Source organism: Stegostoma tigrinum, chromosome 35 (assembly GCF_030684315.1).
Source record: "Stegostoma tigrinum isolate sSteTig4 chromosome 35, sSteTig4.hap1, whole genome shotgun sequence".
Classification (NCBI taxonomy): domain Eukaryota; kingdom Metazoa; phylum Chordata; class Chondrichthyes; order Orectolobiformes; family Stegostomatidae; genus Stegostoma; species Stegostoma tigrinum.
Genome location: NC_081388.1, coordinates 14,568,154 through 14,585,371, shown reverse-complemented (window position 1 = coordinate 14,585,371; position 17,218 = coordinate 14,568,154). Strand labels below are relative to the sequence as shown.

The 17,218-nt window shown below is 46.9% G+C and overlaps 1 protein-coding gene across 4 annotated transcripts in view; it reads left to right on the top strand.

Moving 5' to 3' along the window:
* elavl3 (ELAV like neuron-specific RNA binding protein 3) overlaps nt 1-17,218 on the top strand; it is a 252,150-nt gene that overhangs the window by 96,584 nt on the left and 138,348 nt on the right. For 2 of the 4 annotated variants that reach the window (XM_048522066.2, XM_048522067.2), the window contains exon 1: nt 10,338-10,752. The exons of 1 other annotated variant lie outside the window; for it this stretch is intronic. In XM_048522066.2, coding sequence (XP_048378023.1) covers nt 10,744-10,752 — 9 coding nt within the window. In that variant the 5' untranslated portion in view covers nt 10,338-10,743. Of the gene's footprint in view, nt 1-10,337; nt 10,753-17,218 lie in introns of those variants that run through there. One more of the 4 variants, XM_048522065.2, reaches the window with a different exon arrangement.

Genomic DNA, 17,218 nt, shown 5'->3' with positions numbered 1-17,218 from the left:
TCAGTACAATAGGGCCTTGATCCCATTTCTTCCTCCCTGCCTGGTCTTTAAATCCCATCCCTACACCCTTTTCCTAAGAAGCTCCAACTCAGCCCACCCCAATGCCCCTGACTTACCTGGGTCTGGAGTCAATAGGGGCTTGCCCATGTCTGGCGCTACTGGGGCAGCTAGAGCTGAGGAAGCTCCCCACTGAAGGTCAGAAGTCGCATTAATTGCACCTGCCTGCAGCCCGTTACGGCAGCATGGCAGGATTCTTTGCAGTGTGTTGTCCGCCTGTCAATTTTCCACCTGCAACCAGTCCCCCATAGTAGCCTTTCTCCCACAGTAACCTGCCCACAAGAAATCCTGCTGGTATAGCACAGAGACAGACAGCCTATTCAAATCAACCTTCCCGCCTCTGCATTCGCCATGCTGTAAAATTCAAACCATCAAAGACTGTCAAAATTGACCCCAACCATTCCTAACCAGACTTCCTGAATAACCAATAACGGACTGTGCAAATGATCAATTCTGGTCTGGTTTGTAACTTAAACAAAAGATATAGTGATTTATTAACAATATGGTAACTTTATCAAAGCAATATGCAGCAACAAAATAATCTCATTCACAAACTCTTATAGAACTTACTGGAAAAGCTCAGCAGGTCTGGCAGCATCTGTTGAAAGAAATCAGAGTTAATGTCTCAGGCTGAGTGATCCTTCCTCAGAACTCAAAGTAATCTTATTGATAATTATAATCTAAACTCAAATAAGCTTTTTTTTTAGCCCCATTCACACAAAGACAGACAGACAAACGTAATTAAGGGATAAATTAATGAAAAACAAAACCAGATTACTTCAAGACAGAAAGAACAGCCGATGCTGGAGTCAGAGATAACACAGTGTGAATGTGGAGGGACACAGCAGGCCAGGCAGCATCAGAGGAGCAGGAAAACTGACGTTTCAAGTCGGGACCCTCCTTCAGAAATGGGGCTTTTCCACAGTTTTCACAATGCATGATTCCACAACAATATATGACTGCTTCTTATTGGCCTTCTGAAGATGTTGGTCAGGGCCACTGTTTCAGTTCACTCTGAGGAAGTCAGTGATACTCACATATATACCCTGATAGTTTCTATTCTCTGAATTTCCAACAGTCGATAATGGGAGGTTAGGTAAGGAGCTTTCAATGCTTCGTGCTGTAGCATCAACAGACAAACTGCTTCTCCCAGGCACCCAGTCCAAACCCAGTTCAAATCTTTGACTCCCTTCCCTCTGTTTGACCATCATCTTCCCTTCCAGACTTGCTGGCAACAGTTTCCAGGTACTAACCTCATTAGTGGCCAAAACATCTGCTATCAAATTAAGCATGCTGCTCTCAACACCCCACCTCCCTCCTGGTGTTGAAGAATCAATGAAATCCTTTCAGTCAAGAACCTACATGCAGTAGACTTTCAGGCCTGGCTTTGTAAATAAACAACAGCTTTGACATGTCCATCCTGGGCCTCCTGCAGTGCCACAATGATGCTACCTGAAGGTTGCAGGAACAGACACTCATATTCCGCTTGGAAACCCTGCAGCCCAATGGTATCAATGTGGACTTCACAAGCTTCGAAATCTCCCCTTCCCCACTGCATCCCAAAACCAGCCCAGCTCGTCCCCTCCCCCCACTGCATCCCAAAACCAGCCCAGCCTGTCCCCGCCTCCCTAACCTGTTCTTCCTCTCACCTATCGCCCCCTCCCAACTCAAGCCGCACCTCCATTTCCCACCTACTAACCTCATCCCGCCTCCTTGACCTGTCCGTCCTCTCCGGACTGACCTATCCCCTCCCTGCCTCCCCACCTATACTCTCCTCTCCACCTTTCTTCTCCTCTATCCATCTTAGGTCCACCTCCCCCTCTCTCCCTATTTATTTCAGGACCCTCTCCCCATCCCCCTCTCTGATGAAGGGTCTAGGCCCAAAACGTCAGCTTTTGTGCTCCTAAGATGCTGCTTGGCCTGCTGTGTTTATCCAGCTCCACACTTTGTTATCTTAACAGCTTGTTTGGTTTATTTTCTCTTGTTTTTAACACAAGCTGCTGCTCACAGTCCAGAGGTCACCTTCAGCTCACAGTTGTCAGTTCACAAATGCAATCCAGAATTGATCAAAGAATAGAATTTTTTAAAAAATGAAAAATCACTCAGGCTTCTAACACAGCAGAATGGGTTTGCAGCTGATAAATCGACTTCAATGAGCAACGATACAATTCGGCAGAAAGAACAAGTAGACCATCAACTCCCTAGAAAATAGGTATCTAAGGAAATGGAGAAGCAAAGCAATCTGCAAGATGCACAGAAATATTACAAACAACAACAGAGGTTGTGAAAAATCATGAAGAAAAGCCAAAGAAACACTGAAGTTCATTGCGAGAGGAATGGCATGAGCAGAGGAGTTACGGTAAACTTGATTCTTATGTAGATCTCATTAACGTAGAAAATAGGAGCAAGATTAGGCCATTCAGCCCTTCGAGCCTGCACCACCATTCAATACGATCATGGCTGATCATGCAATCTCATATCTCATTCCTACTTTCTCCCCATATCCTTTGATCCCTTTAGCTGCAACAGCCATATCTAGATCCCTCTTGAATATAGCTAATGAACTGGCCCCAATAGTTTCTTGTGAGAGAGAATTCCACAGGTTCACAACTCTCTGAGTGAAGAAATTCTTCCTCATCTCAGTCCTGAATGGCTTACACCTTATTTTTAGACCGTGACCCAAGCTCTGGACTTCCCCAACATTGGGAACTTTCTTCCAACAGCTAGCCTGTGCAGTCCCATCAAGGTTTTATATGTTTCTATGAGATTCCTCCCCTCATTATTCTAAGTTCCAGCAAGATCAAGCCTAGTCAATCCAGTCTTTCCTCATATGTCAGTCCTGCCATCCTAGGAATCAGTCTGGGGAACCTTCACTGAACTTCCTCAAAAGCAAGAATGTCCTTCCTCAGACTGGGAGACCAAAACTGCACACAGTACTCATGGCCTCATCAAGGCCCTGTTTAACAGCAGCAAGTTGTTCAGTTCTAGTCTCCCCATTACAGGAAGAACAATGGAATCTTTGCTGAAGGTGCAAGCCAATTGATTTATCGGAGTGATGATTGAAGTGTGGCGTTAGACTCCAAAAGAATTGTAATGTTGGAGCTATTTTACTCTCAAAAACAGAAGACAAGTGGTGACTGGATAAGGGACTTTCGGATTATGAAAGAGATTGCTTCGATACTTGTTGTTAGGATATTTCCATTTAAGGGTGAGTCTGGAAACTTGGAAGAGGATTCAAATAAAAAGTAGTCACCGATAAATCCAATTGGGATTCCAGGAGAAACTTCTTGTGGGTGTTTACCCAGTTTGGTGGAAAAGGAACCTGGGAAGTGGGATTAGAATGGCAGCTGGAATATTCAGCCAATGCGGACACAAGGGGCTGAAAGGCCTCTTTCTGTGCTGAATAATTTTTATGTTCTACTTTCTGCAGTTCTTTACCCAGAGAGGTGCTACAGCCTGGGATCTTGCCCCCAGAAAGAGTAGCTGCAGTGACTAGCTCAGGGATTTTGACCAGAAATAAGAGAAGGAGTAGACCATTCAGCCCATTGAGTGTGCTGTACCATTCAATACTCTGATCTGGCTGTGGCCTGAAGGCCAGTCCCCAGCCTGTTTCCCATAACCCTCAACCCCCTTGTCCATCAAAGATCTGTCCAACTTAGTCCTGAATATACTCAATGACCCAGCCACCAGTGCTCTCTGAGGGAGAAAATTCCAAAGATTAGTGGCCTTCCAACAGAGAAAATTCCACCACCCCTTCCTTTATATCAAAGGAGAGGCCTCTTATGTCGAAACTGTACTCCCCATTCCCACCGTGGGTTCCTGATTCCCACACAATCCCAAACATATTCAGGTAGAGTTCGATCCAAACTATGGCTGACAAAGGTATCAACAGGTACATTGAGTTGAGATTAACCATAGCCTTATTTAACAGTGGAATAGGTTTGAGGGGCCAAATGGCCTACTCTTGCTCCCAATTTGAATGTTTGAGGGGAAACATCCTGTCTGTATTTACCCTCTGAAGTCTCATGCATTTCAATGAGGTTACCTTTCAGCCTTTTAAACTGCAATAAATATGTATAAAATATTGCCAAAAACCTGAGGGAGAATGTCTATTCTGATGGTGTTGGATCAAAGGAGCAGGAGGAGGCACATGTCACACTAATAATATAGATTGGTTGTATCAAAAATCCTGTTCCTGTGCTGTGTAATGTTCTGATATGCAATCACCACAAAGTGATATACACGAGCAAGATGCTGTTTATATTTCCTGCAGTGAGAGAAGACAGCTAAGGGGACTTGTGGGGTGGATACATTCTCAGTATCGATTCTCAGGAGAGATCACATAAACTAGTTAAGTATTCCCATGTGCACAGATAGGGGTGACTGGATTAAGGCTTTTGGAAGGTAGTTGCTGGGACAATAAGTAAAGGGAGCCTCAACTTCAATATCAAAGCCAGGGAGGAAGCTAGGGAGGGCGCCTTCAGGTAAAGTGTGGTGGATGCCTGTAGCCTATTACTGCAGGACGCAGTAGATACCAGCTCAGTGATTCTGAAGTTAATGCGTCTTTTGCTCATCAAAGTCATGAACAGGGTAAAGGTCCGAGGCGGGTAGTTGGAGTTAGAATGTGGAACAGCCGCACTCTCACCGAATGATGTGGCAGGCTCAATGGGCTGAATGGCCTCACCTTATTCCCATAAACTCAGCAGCGGGATAGAGAGCCCTGGTCAAGATCCCTGCTCCACAACCTGAGGCAACCATTCAGAGCCCATTGGGAGAAGGTTTCTGACGGAGTGCAAGGATCACCCCTTGGAGGATGGGGTCTGGAGCGCAATGCCTAAAAACATTGAGGTAGAAGCCAGCAGGGGTATTTGAAAAGAAATGTGGATTTGTGTTGCCTACAGGGCTGGAAAGTGGCCAGTTTAAATACAATGAACCAAACAATCTCCTTTTCATGTTGGTCCGAATGGCTATGCTGTTCTATGATGTACCATTTGAACTCAAAGTTACTGTCTAGACTTACTTCTGTGTGTGGAAGGCACTCTTTAGAATTTGTATGTGATGTTGCCCATTCCACATTAGAAGAAGGTATTAAATGGCATAGTCTCCTATGCCGTTTCTAAGAGCTGTGTGTAACTAGTGAATGTCCTTAAGGTGCTCGACTGGTCAGCCATGAGGTCAATTCAAGATTTTCAACTGCTGTTGGGCTCTGGTTTTCTCCTCCACCCACTGCCCACACCTGAGGCTTTCCTTCTGGGTGGGGTGGGAGAGGGGGAGATACTGTCTTCCACACACACACACACACACACACACACACACACACACACACACACACACACACATTCAGTCACACACATACACACACATGGACACATGCACACACTAACATATACACACACACACACACTCACACATGCATATACTCACATACATATGCACACAATCTCATACACCCATAGGCATTCATACACGCATACACTCTCACACTCTCTCACCACACTCACACACACAAACATGTACAGATGCACATACATTCGCATATACACACATGCTCACATATACACACACATATGCATACACACTCACACATGTACACACACCCACGCATATACACTTACGTATGCACACACTCACATGCATACACACACACACACACACACACACACACACACACACACACACATACACTTACACATACAACAGACATTTGCACACCAAACACAGGCTCACTCATAAACACACATTTTCACATGTACAATTAATACACGCAGTAGACACATGTACACACAGCCACACACATAACAGATACACACCTGCACGTGCACATATACTCATAAGCACACAGATAGGTTTGCACACATATGTTCACACTCACACAGATATGCACAGACACTCTCGTACCTACACACTTTCACTGAAACAGACACACACACAGACTTTCACTGATAAAGACACACGCACAACAGATATAGACATACACATACATTCACACTCACAGACACACGCATTCACACTGACACAGCCTCTCTCACACGCACTACCACTTGCACATTCACACACTTTCACGCACACATACATGCACACAAGCAGACGTCGTGCAGAAAATGCCGCTCTAAATTTAATATTTCAAAACAAAATCAAGAGAGAGGGCACTCCCAACTCAAAGCTTCATTAATGTTATGTTAATTGTGTTGTTAAGATGAAGGATAAAAAAATTGCAGTGGTATTGATTGAACAAGTGCCTTGAGCACATATAAAGGGGGATTGCTGAGACACTGGGTTGGCGGATCAATAGGAAGCAGGCATTTGTAATGCTGCATCATGTAAATAAAGTAAATGTCAAGAAAGACATTTGCATCTAGTTTCATACATCTGGCTTGGAATCCAATTGACCTGCCCCTAGCGTCTTACTGCTGCTTCCAACCTCCTGACTTGAGAGCCCATTCACTGCCTTGAACTGCATGTCAGGCGCAATCCCCATCCCCTGACCATTAGTTGGCTGCAGGAGGTGAAAATCACGTTGAGTGATTGTTTTCCACACTTCTGACAGCCATTTGAGTCCAGTAATTGAGTACAGAGAATGGCCAACCCTAAATTAATAAATCCTCTTTAAAATCTCTCCTGTTCCATTAGAGGGCATTCTCGATTGCTTAGAAAGTTTCTCTGGTTGAGTAGGACGTGTCTGTTTTTTGTTTCTTTTCTTTTTATTTCAATAAAAATAGTTCACAATAAGTTGGCCATGAGATTGTGGGAAGGTAATGTCACCATAGTCCTAGCAGAGCGTAGGGCTGCTGTCGTATTAGAGAGAGATGACTGGTCCTGGTTTAACCTGAGGGTCACCATATCTGAGGCAAGCAAAGATGTTAAGAAGGAGAGTCCTTCACTGTAACCTTAGCTGGCGATGGGAATTGAATCCATGCTGTTGGCGTCACTCTGCATCACAAATCAGCCGACTAACCTAACCACCCCCACACAATGGCAATGTTATAGAGACCTAGGAATTGCTAGTTCTTTTTAACTCTATCACAGGAAGCTGGCAGCACTCACTAGCAAAGCGTTCATTGCACATCCCTAATTGCCCTTGAGAAGGTGGCAGGTGAGCCACTTTCTCGATCTGCTGCAGTCCACTGGGGCCTGTGGGTGGAAAAGTTCCAGGATACGGACCTGGGAGCAAACTGAATCTATCCAGTTCCCCTTCTACCATCCTCAAAGAGCAAGTGTTGATTCATCCCAGGAATCAATCTGCATCAAATATTGCTTCCATTAAACAAGACAGGAGACGTTGGCCTAGCAGCAAGGCTTGGAGTCTGCAGGCTAAATTCTTGGTTTAAATCTCTGCACAGCAACTAATGCAGGTTATACTCCGTTCATAAAACCTAACATTGAAAGCTAATCCGGTGGTGACCATAGCTATCTTTTGTTGTATTTTGTAACAAGAAAGGTCATTAATTTAGGGAATGAAATCTGCCATCCTTATATTATTTGTGTGCTGTATTCCAAATCATGATTTAACGAGAGGCATTTTAATGAATAAGCAATATTCTATTAATTTAGTGCCAGGTAACACACAGTGTATTATTTTCTTGTGCAAATCTATCCCTTTAAGATCACAAAGCCTTATTTGGTGTTTAAGCAAACGTGGGTCAGGCCAGTCAGAGCTCAACCACAAGATGGTCAGCAAACTTTACCGTTTGATAGTTGACATCAGTTTCAGATTGTGCACCTAGTATTTAATGCTTGTTGTTTAACTTATGGCTAAGTGTGATGTGGAATTATTGACGTATGGCTATTCAGTGGAACGCGTACAATGTGTGGACAGCACCTAACACATGACCAATAACGTATGAGAAATCATTTGCAGTTCATTAGTAGCAATCTCCTGCCTGCAATCTCATTAAAGGGATCCACTGCTAAGTGGTACAGGTGCAACCTAGAACAGCCCAGTGACCTCCACTGACACCACATCTAGTCTGGCTAGGCATCACGTTGAATGCTGCATCAAATAGCTCCTAGTCTCCGACCTGCCCATCCAATCAAATACTCAGCAACCCACCTCCCAACTCCCCTGAGCCTGTCCACCATCACAGGAATGGCATGGAATGGTCTTCATTTGCCTGGATGGGTTCATCCCTAACACCACTCAAGCAGATCAATGCCCGAAATGGCAGTTTAACGTCTCATTCAAATGCCCAGCTCCACTTTCTCAATGGTGCTCACAGGGGTGGGTAACAAATAAACTACCCAGGACAAAGTAGCCCACTCGATTGGCACTGCTTCCAACATCCTGTCCCTCCACATTGCATGAGCAGCAGTGTGTGCCATCTACAAGATGTGCTGCAGTAACTCACCAAGGATCCTTCAACAGCGATTGCCAGCACCTCGACTGCTACCATCTGGAAGGACAAGGGCAGCAGATACAGGGGAACTCCACCCCCTGCAGGCTCCCTCCAAGCCACGCGCCATCCTGAATTGGAAATATATCGCCGTTCCTTAAGTGTCACTGGATCAAATCCTGAAACTCCTTCGCAAACAGCATTATCAGTCTACCCACCACAACAGTTCAGGAAAGTAGTTAACAGTCACTTTCTCAAGGGCAAGTAGCGATGGGAAATGAACAGAGTATCTAGTGGTGCCTATGTCTGATGAACTGACTTTTAAAAGCTTTATTTTAATCCCATTCTACTATTCCAATACAAAGAAAAATGCTTTTAAAAATTGGAACAGTAAATGTTATTTTCATTCCCGCTTTGATTTTCATTCCCGGGTTGCTACTTGCTGTAATGTCCTGGAGAATAGGCTTCAATCCCTGGAAGCTCCCGAGACAATCCTAGAAGTGAGGTGACCCTACTTGGGGTAGACACAGCAGAACTGATAAGGTTTCATTCGTAGAGGAGATGCCATTCCTGCTTTGGAAGCAGTAATCTGGAGTGCAGCTGGTTTAATTGAAAACAGCCAACTCAAAGACAAACGCACCAGGCACTGTGCTGCAGCCAGAGAGCAGTAGCCATACCATAAGGGATATGCAGGGGTGTGGAGCTGAGGTTAAAATCAGACCAGCCATGATATTACTGAATGGTGGAGCAGCTGGAAGCGCCTACTATTGCTCCTTGTTCACATGAACCTCCAGTTGCTGTCCAAGGTCCTGACGCTAGCATTTTCCAGCACAACGCCGCGGCTAGCACCCCGTGCGTTCCTGTGGCACCTCTGCTGACATCTCGCAGGGCCTTCCTCAAGTCTTCTAGGTCCTTGACGGTCAAGTCAGACTCCCTCAAGACGCTGATGTGTGGGCAAACGTTAATGGCTGATGTCCACCATTGTTCCGCTGATGCCTGCCCACCCACTTCAGCATTTCTGCCAGGGGAGGGACCCTATCGAGAGAATTCAAGCTGATGGTGGCATTCACTGATGAATTGCCATTCCCGGCTCATGGGAAAGGGATGGGGGTGGGGGGGTGGGGAATGGGATTGTTGGGGGTGTGGCTGATGGGCCCCAAACCCGTGTAAAGAAATGTCCTGTCCTGAAGTACACTGGTACACACATTGCGGAGGGATGCATTCGCATGGGCGCGCATACACACGCACACACCCTCACAGATATACACACACGCTCTCTCTCTCACACACACTGACAGATATACACACAGTCACACAGATATACACGCACTCACGCAGATACACACAGTCACAAACATGCACAGCGACTCACACGGATACTCTCGCATGCACAGATGCACTCACAAACACGGATACACACTCACTCTCACATGCATACACAGATACACACACACAAACACATGCAAGCACCACAGACACTGTCACTGACGCGCGCGCACACACAGCGACACACACACACACACACACACACACACACACACACATATACAGACAGACACTAACACAGACACACTCACTAACACAGAGACACACACACAGACACACAGGCACAGGCACACACAGACATATAGAGACATTCACGTACACAGACAGACATTCGCACAGACGCACATTCGCACAGACACACACAGACAGACACACAGAAACACTGGCACAGACTAGCACACACACACACACACACACAGAGACTAAAAGCACTCCAAGCTCACAGATTGCAGGTAAAAAGAGAAATACTGCATCCACCATAAATCAGTTGGGGTTGGAGGCAGGGGAGGGAGGATGGCGGGGAGGGCTAGTGACTGTTAAAGGCAGGACCGACACTGCTGCCTCCGTGAAGCGACAGCCAATCAGGCAACACGCTCCCTCGAACAGATGGGGACATAAAGCGAGCAGGAGCACACCGCAGAGCCATTCAAGCTTAAACCTGGAGGGCAGTGGCAGTAGCAAAAGGAAAGGCTGTTCGGACCATCAGCATCCCAGCCACTAGACCTTTTTTTTTATTTTGAGTCTGTGTGTGTGTGTGTGTGTGTGTGTGTGTGTGTGTGTGTGTCTGTGCGCGAGTGTGCACGCACGCGTGTGTGTGTGAGTGTGTGTGGGTGTGTACGTGTGTCGTGTGCACACACGCGCCTGTGTGCAAGACTTTATGTACATCGGAAACCAATTGAAGACAGAGGCGAAAAAAAGACCTTAACAACTGTGCTGCTCTTGTACATATCTTTCTCCCCCGCCCCCCCACTTCAAAAGAAGATTCAAAGCCACACCGGACTTAAAGAAATCGTCGCTCCGCACGTTGAGAATGGTCACTGTAGGTATTTGTTCTTTCTCTTTTTTCATTGGCGGTTTGATCCTTCCCTCTCTTTCATCCCTGATTTTTTTTGTGTGTTGTCTTTTGTTCCCTGTAGCACAGCTTCCAAGAAATGTGTGTGTGTGTGTGTGTGTGTGTGTGTGTGAGAGAGAGAGAGAGAGAGAGAAGCCTTTTGTATGTCTTTTCTGATGTAAAATGGCCCCTGCCTCCTCGGAGAAAGCAGGGTGGGTCTCAATTCTCTAAGGATATAGGAACGTAGAGGGCACTGAAGCGATAGTGAACTGCCCCCCCTCCCAACTCCACCACCCACACCGCCCCCCCCCCTCCCCCACCGTCCTCACCCACCAAATTTGCCCCGGGGAATAGACCGAATTTGCAAAGTCTGGGCTGCACCCTCTGTGTGTGAGGGAGGGGGAATGGAAATGCCTTTTTCTGTTGGTTCTGTTGGTTCTGGTGATGTGTCTCGATTAAGGTCTGAAAGAGGGAATGGGCACATTGGTGCGTTGATGGGGCGGTGGTTGGAAGGGGAGGGAGACTTGGTGGAGAAGGTTTGGGGGGGGATGCTAGTGTGGACGGGTGTGGGGAATGATGGTGGAGAGGTACCAGCCCTGCATCTTTCCAAACCTCCCCCCCCCCCCCCCCCGCCCACCTCATACTTAATCTCACTCTAACACTTATGAAGACAATTGGAATCGCAACTCTCCTGAAGAGACAGGGATGTGGGGAGGTGGGGGTTGTCGAGAGGGCGGGGTGGAGGGGGTTAGGCAGCAATGCTACAATTTTTAATGCGTTGGAGGGAAAACCTTCTTTTAATCCCCTTGAACAATTACAAAAGCGGAGAACTACAGGAATTTTTAACCTGCGGGAACAGCAGGAATTTTTTTCTCCGTGTGTGAAATGCTGCGCTGTTTTTTTCTCTCTTTTCAAACGAAAGGACAAATACCCATCTTATTAAACCATTCGGGGCTGGGTTGAGAGAATTAAATCTGCCAGCAGCGTTCCCCATTCTGGAACGCCGTGGAATTGAACACAAATGGAAGGCGCTGGTAGTAGCGACAACGAAAGGGAAATCTATTTTGATTTCAAATCCTACAGCATTGATATTTGGACACTTCTTCCAGCCTTTTACCGCCCACATTGCCCCGCTCTTCCACCGCGGGAGATTGCTACAGGATCCAATTTTAACATTCCAGGGCAGGTATCCCTGCATCTTTGAAGGAAGGATGCGATTGTAATTTTTCAGGGATCACATACGAACGTCAGTCTGTGGATTGCGATCTCAGATTTAATTTTGGACGTTGGACGTTGAATCGTCCCCCCGCCCCCCCCCCCCCCCCCCCCCACCAAGCCCCAAACCCCAAACCCCAGGTTTGTATTGGACGGAAAACCGTTTTAAATAAGGACTCAATAAATTTGGCCCCATTTCGCCACTCACCAAACCCCCGACATCAGGCGAATCGAGTTAACAAATAGCAGAGCAACAGTTCGCTTGCCGGTGAAAAAAATCTTGCTTTCTGCCCACTCCACCTTTTCTTAACCCGTCCACGCCTCCCATTGTGCACCCCCCCCCCCATACACACACACAAACACACACACATACACACACACATACACACACATACACACACACATACACACACATACACACACACATATACACACACACATACACTCACACACATACACACATACACACACACATACACACACACACACACACACATACATACACACACACAAACACACACACATACATACTCACACACACACACACACATAGCCTGATACCCCTCACCCAATCCCTGTGGAAATGGGATCAGATTGTGGGAATGCTAAAATGGGCAGCTCCGAGGTGGTTTTCTTTTACGTGAAAAGCCTTTTAATTGATGCAAATTTGTGTTTGCCTTTCTAAGCCAGACTGAGACACAGAGAGGGATGTTCCGAGAGAGAAAGAGCCTCCATTGCCAAACGGTCTACGCTTGGTACAGAGATAACGAGGTGTAGGGCTGGATGAACGCCCAAGTAACACCACAGAGCCCCAGGGCTGGCGTCAAACGCACGCCCCCACCTCGGGTGCCCTTTCCCAGCGGAGAGGCCTAGGTTAAACCTGTTTTTGCTGGTGTGGATGTCAGTCAAATCCCCGTTCTCCGCCACAATACCCTGCCCCATCCCTTACTTCCTCTCTCCGACGGCACATCCCCCAAACCCACCCACCAGCACAGCCAGCTACCCCAGATAATCCAGCTGGCGACCTCACTGGAGGAAGGTGGCATATTCCTGTGCCCGTCGATCCAAGGAGACACTGATGGGGTCGGGAAGAGAGGGATTGGAACATGATTGCAAGGCAACACGGCCTTTTGGCAGAAAGGTCACTCAGTGCCCATTGTAGGGGAGGGGGTGGGGGTTGGTTTTAAGAACCATGGACCCCCTTTGAATGCCACCAGCAGGACCAACTGTACCCCTAGGTCAGCGCCTCCTACCAAATGCCATAGTGCCAAGGCAGAATTCTACTTGCGCCCACTTTGGAATCAACACCTTTAAAACAATTCATTTATTTTACATTCAGAAGCTCCAGGGTTTCCTCGAAGTTTGTAAACTGCCCATTTAGGAACACACACATAAAAAATAGGCCGCTCGGCCCCTCGAGAGCGTTCCATCAATCAACAAGATCACACCTGATCAGATTTTAATCTCGACTGTATTTTCCTGCATAATCCCCGATAATCTTTCGTCCCCTTGACGAATCAAAAATCTGTCCTTTTCCGCCTTAAATAGAATCTTGCTATTCTTCCTCGTTGCATCATTCACTGCTTGTGTAGCACTAGGTAACTGTTTGTCTCATTAACTCAGGAGGGCTGGTAACACATGCCCGTGAATTTCTTCTCAGTTTTAATTTCGTATTTGCTATTTTCTGTTCCTGTTAGGGAGTGGCGAGGTAATGGTACATCAGGTTAGTCAGAAATTAATTCAGTTGTATGTTGTTGAACTGTTAATGGAACTCACTTCGAATAATGACTGCTGCATTTTGGTAATGTGAGAGACTGATCAACTTGATGGACGCTAGAGTTAATTGCCAGGAAACTTACTTTTTTTGGCCTTAATTATTTATGAAACATCAGCCTTCAGAAAAAGAATTTTGGCCTGTCAATGGTTTAGGCAGGTGCGGATTCCAATTTAAAACTACACCGTGTGAGGATTAGAAAAAAAAAGATTTCGTAGAAGGAATGTCAGATAATAGAACCGTTTTCTACTAAATTAAGCCTTTGTCTCTTGGAAGTAAACCAGGGCTCGTTGACTGAACCCTTAACAGATTCTTCCTCTAGGGTCCATCTCGCACACCACCCAACCCTAACATTCCAACTACTCCATCACCTGAACTCCAAACCCCCCGCCCCCCATTCCTACCCATTTCAACGCCCCTCGACCCTACACAGCACCCCACCCTCCGTCCAGACCCCACCCACCTCTCCCACACCCGCCCAAATACAGTCACAGTACCCTTTCTTGTTTCCCTTGGATCGCTACCAGTCAAACACAGGGATTCAGTGGGTCACGTTATCTGGGATGTCATTCCAGAGCCGGGGTTGATGGCTCCTTGTCAAATCGTTCCAGCGCCAGTGGTCGGGGAGGCGCGGGGTGGTGTTCCACTCAGAATGACCGTGTGTTATGTTGTGTTGAAACTCAAAAACTCGGACTGCTTCCTTGTCTGTCCCTGAACCAGGAGTGAGGCATCATTGTTGTTAGTTGACCCGATTACACAATTCAGCTCCGTTATAGTGCCCTCCAGTAATGACAGCTCTCAGAGACACAAGGAGAGAGAAGCTCATAATTGACGACAATCGACGCAGTAATCACAGCACCTGTATTACTGAGGCCATTGATTCAAAGGGAAACAATAATTCTTGCAGCGGTGAGGACTGTTGCTAATATCTAACAATTAAATATTCCAAAGGCTTAGCAAATGAAGTAATTATTGATCATGGACCGGGCCCTGATGGCAATGCCTCAATCTCTAGGCTCAGCACATGCCTCAGACGCAGGTTGATTAAATGTACGTATATATTTAAAGTTGGTGATTTCGAAGCGAAGCTGACTATAAATATATTATGTATTTTAAAAATGCCAAATGTAAAAGCTGACCATCAGCAGGTGTGGCTGTATGGAAGAAACGTGAATGTGGGAAATTCTGTTCGAAGAAGGGGTCACTCGACCCGAAATGCTAACTCTGATTTCTCTCTCCACAGATATTGCCAGACCTGCTGAGTTTCTCCCGCAATCTCTGCTTTTGTTTCTGATTTACAGCACCCGCAGTTCTTTCGGTTTTTATGTTCGGGAAATTGGGGTGGGGCGGTACATCGTTAACAAAAAAAACCTCAAATAATTCCCCAAAATGAAACAAAGAACTGCGCAGGTTGGAAAGCTGAAACAGAAACAGAAATTGCTGGAGAAGCTCAGCTGGTCTGGCAACATCGGTGGAGAGAGAAAAACGGTTAGCGTTTCTAGCCCAGTGACTAGCTGAGATTTCTCTCCCCAGCAAGCTGTTCAAAATGATCTCCTAGCGGAATGAATTTCAGTGTAGGGTCCAGGGAGAATGAATCCAGTTGTTATATTTTGGAAATAAATTGCTGGTAATCTGTACACTTTCGTTTTCGGCTGCCCATGAGGTCCGTTAAGGGGAATGTGGTGAGTGGGACAGCCAAATCTTTAATTCCTAACCTTCGACTTTCAGGTCAGCTCTGCTGTTGAGCAAGTTACATTTGGCATGAAGTTAACATTAACGCGTCGCGTTTTCTAGCCCCATTCGAACGGAGTTGGTCGACCGCTCCCCACGTTTCCCTCCCCAAAAGATCATGTCTTCCCAGCTCCTTCTGACCCTTAGTAAGAAAGACGGTGCCCAGTCTCCAGACCCAAAATGCTCGATCCAAGAAATTCCCAAGTCACCAATGTTCAAAATTCACACGCAGCGTCAGCAAACGGGAACTCAAAGCAGATTTCTTTTTTCTTTATTTTCCCCAGAACCAGTCTTGTCAACATTCACTCTCCCCACAAAAAAAAGCACGGAAATTTTCTGCTGGAAAATGAGTTTCAAAGCGGCAAGACACGGTCGGCTAATCTGAAATCATTGATGCGCAACCCCACAATCGATTTCTTTTCTAACACAGCCCACCAGCAGTCAATACATGAGAACACCACCCCCCACCCGTCCCAACAGGAAAATGCAATGGTTTTGGATCGATGTATCTCAATAACAGCACATTCAGGAGGGACTCTGCAGTGCAGGCAGGGAAAGGAGGTGAGCTGAGGTTTGACCTTGTTCGTAAACCCCTTCCTGTTGCACCCGCTCCGATGGCCCAAATCGTACCCAAGGCTCTGACCCGTCCCGAGCTGGCTGGGGGAGCCCCGAAATAGGTGGTCACATTCGATCCCCACTCATTCCACCTTCCTGTTGGTCAAAGCGCCATTGTTCCTGGCCTGCTTCCTGGGAGTAGCTCAAAGCAGTCCGCTTTTATCCAATTATCCTCTTTATCCAAATGCCCCCTCCCTGTTTATCCAACTGCCCCCTCCCTTTATTCAACTGCCCCCTCCCTGTTTATCCAACTGTCCCCTCCCTTTATCCAACTGCCCCCTCCCTTTATTCAACTGCCCCCTCCCTTTATCCAACTGTCTCCTTTATCCAACTGTCCCCTCCCTTTATCCAACTGCCCCCTCCCTGTTTATCCAACTGCCCCCTCCCATTATCCAACTGTCTCCTTTATCCAACTGCCCCCTCCCTTTTATCCAACTGCCCCCTCCCTTTTATCCAACTGCCCCCTCCCTTTATCCAACTGCCCCCTCCCTTTTATTCAACTGCCCCCTCCCTTTATCCAACTGCCCCCTCCCTTTATCCAACTGCCCCCTCCCTTTATACAACTGTTACCCCCTTTATACAACTGTTGTCCCCTTATCCAACTGCCCCTGTCCTTTATCGGACTGTCCCTTCCTTTATCCAACTGCCCCCTCCCTTTATCGGACTGTCCCGGCCTTGTTATCCAACTGTTCAAGTGCCCTCTTCACCCGACTGTCCAAGCGTCTCGCCCTTTGCCCAGCCGTTCCCATTTATCCGTGTCCCCGGGGCCGGAGAGCGCATTCAGCAAGGTGCAGGTGCGCGCCCAGTGTCAGACCCTGCCCATGGCGTTGGACGGGTTTTCAGCTCAACAAAAAAAGGCGGAATTTCGGGGGGTATTCATCTCCGGGCGCAGCTGCTGCGTTGCTGAGCTAATCGGGATGGGTGGGGTGAAAACACGCGCCTTTTAAAATCCAACTGTTACCAATACATAAATGGAAAACCTTTATCGGTTCCATCAAATTACTCCCTTTTGCGGAATTGGAACAGTACCCGTCCCGTGTCTCTCTTCCAGACACGCGGGGTTTGCTTTAATAAGAGGGAAGGATGCCCTCGAAAGAATTCGATCCTTTATTGTTCCTG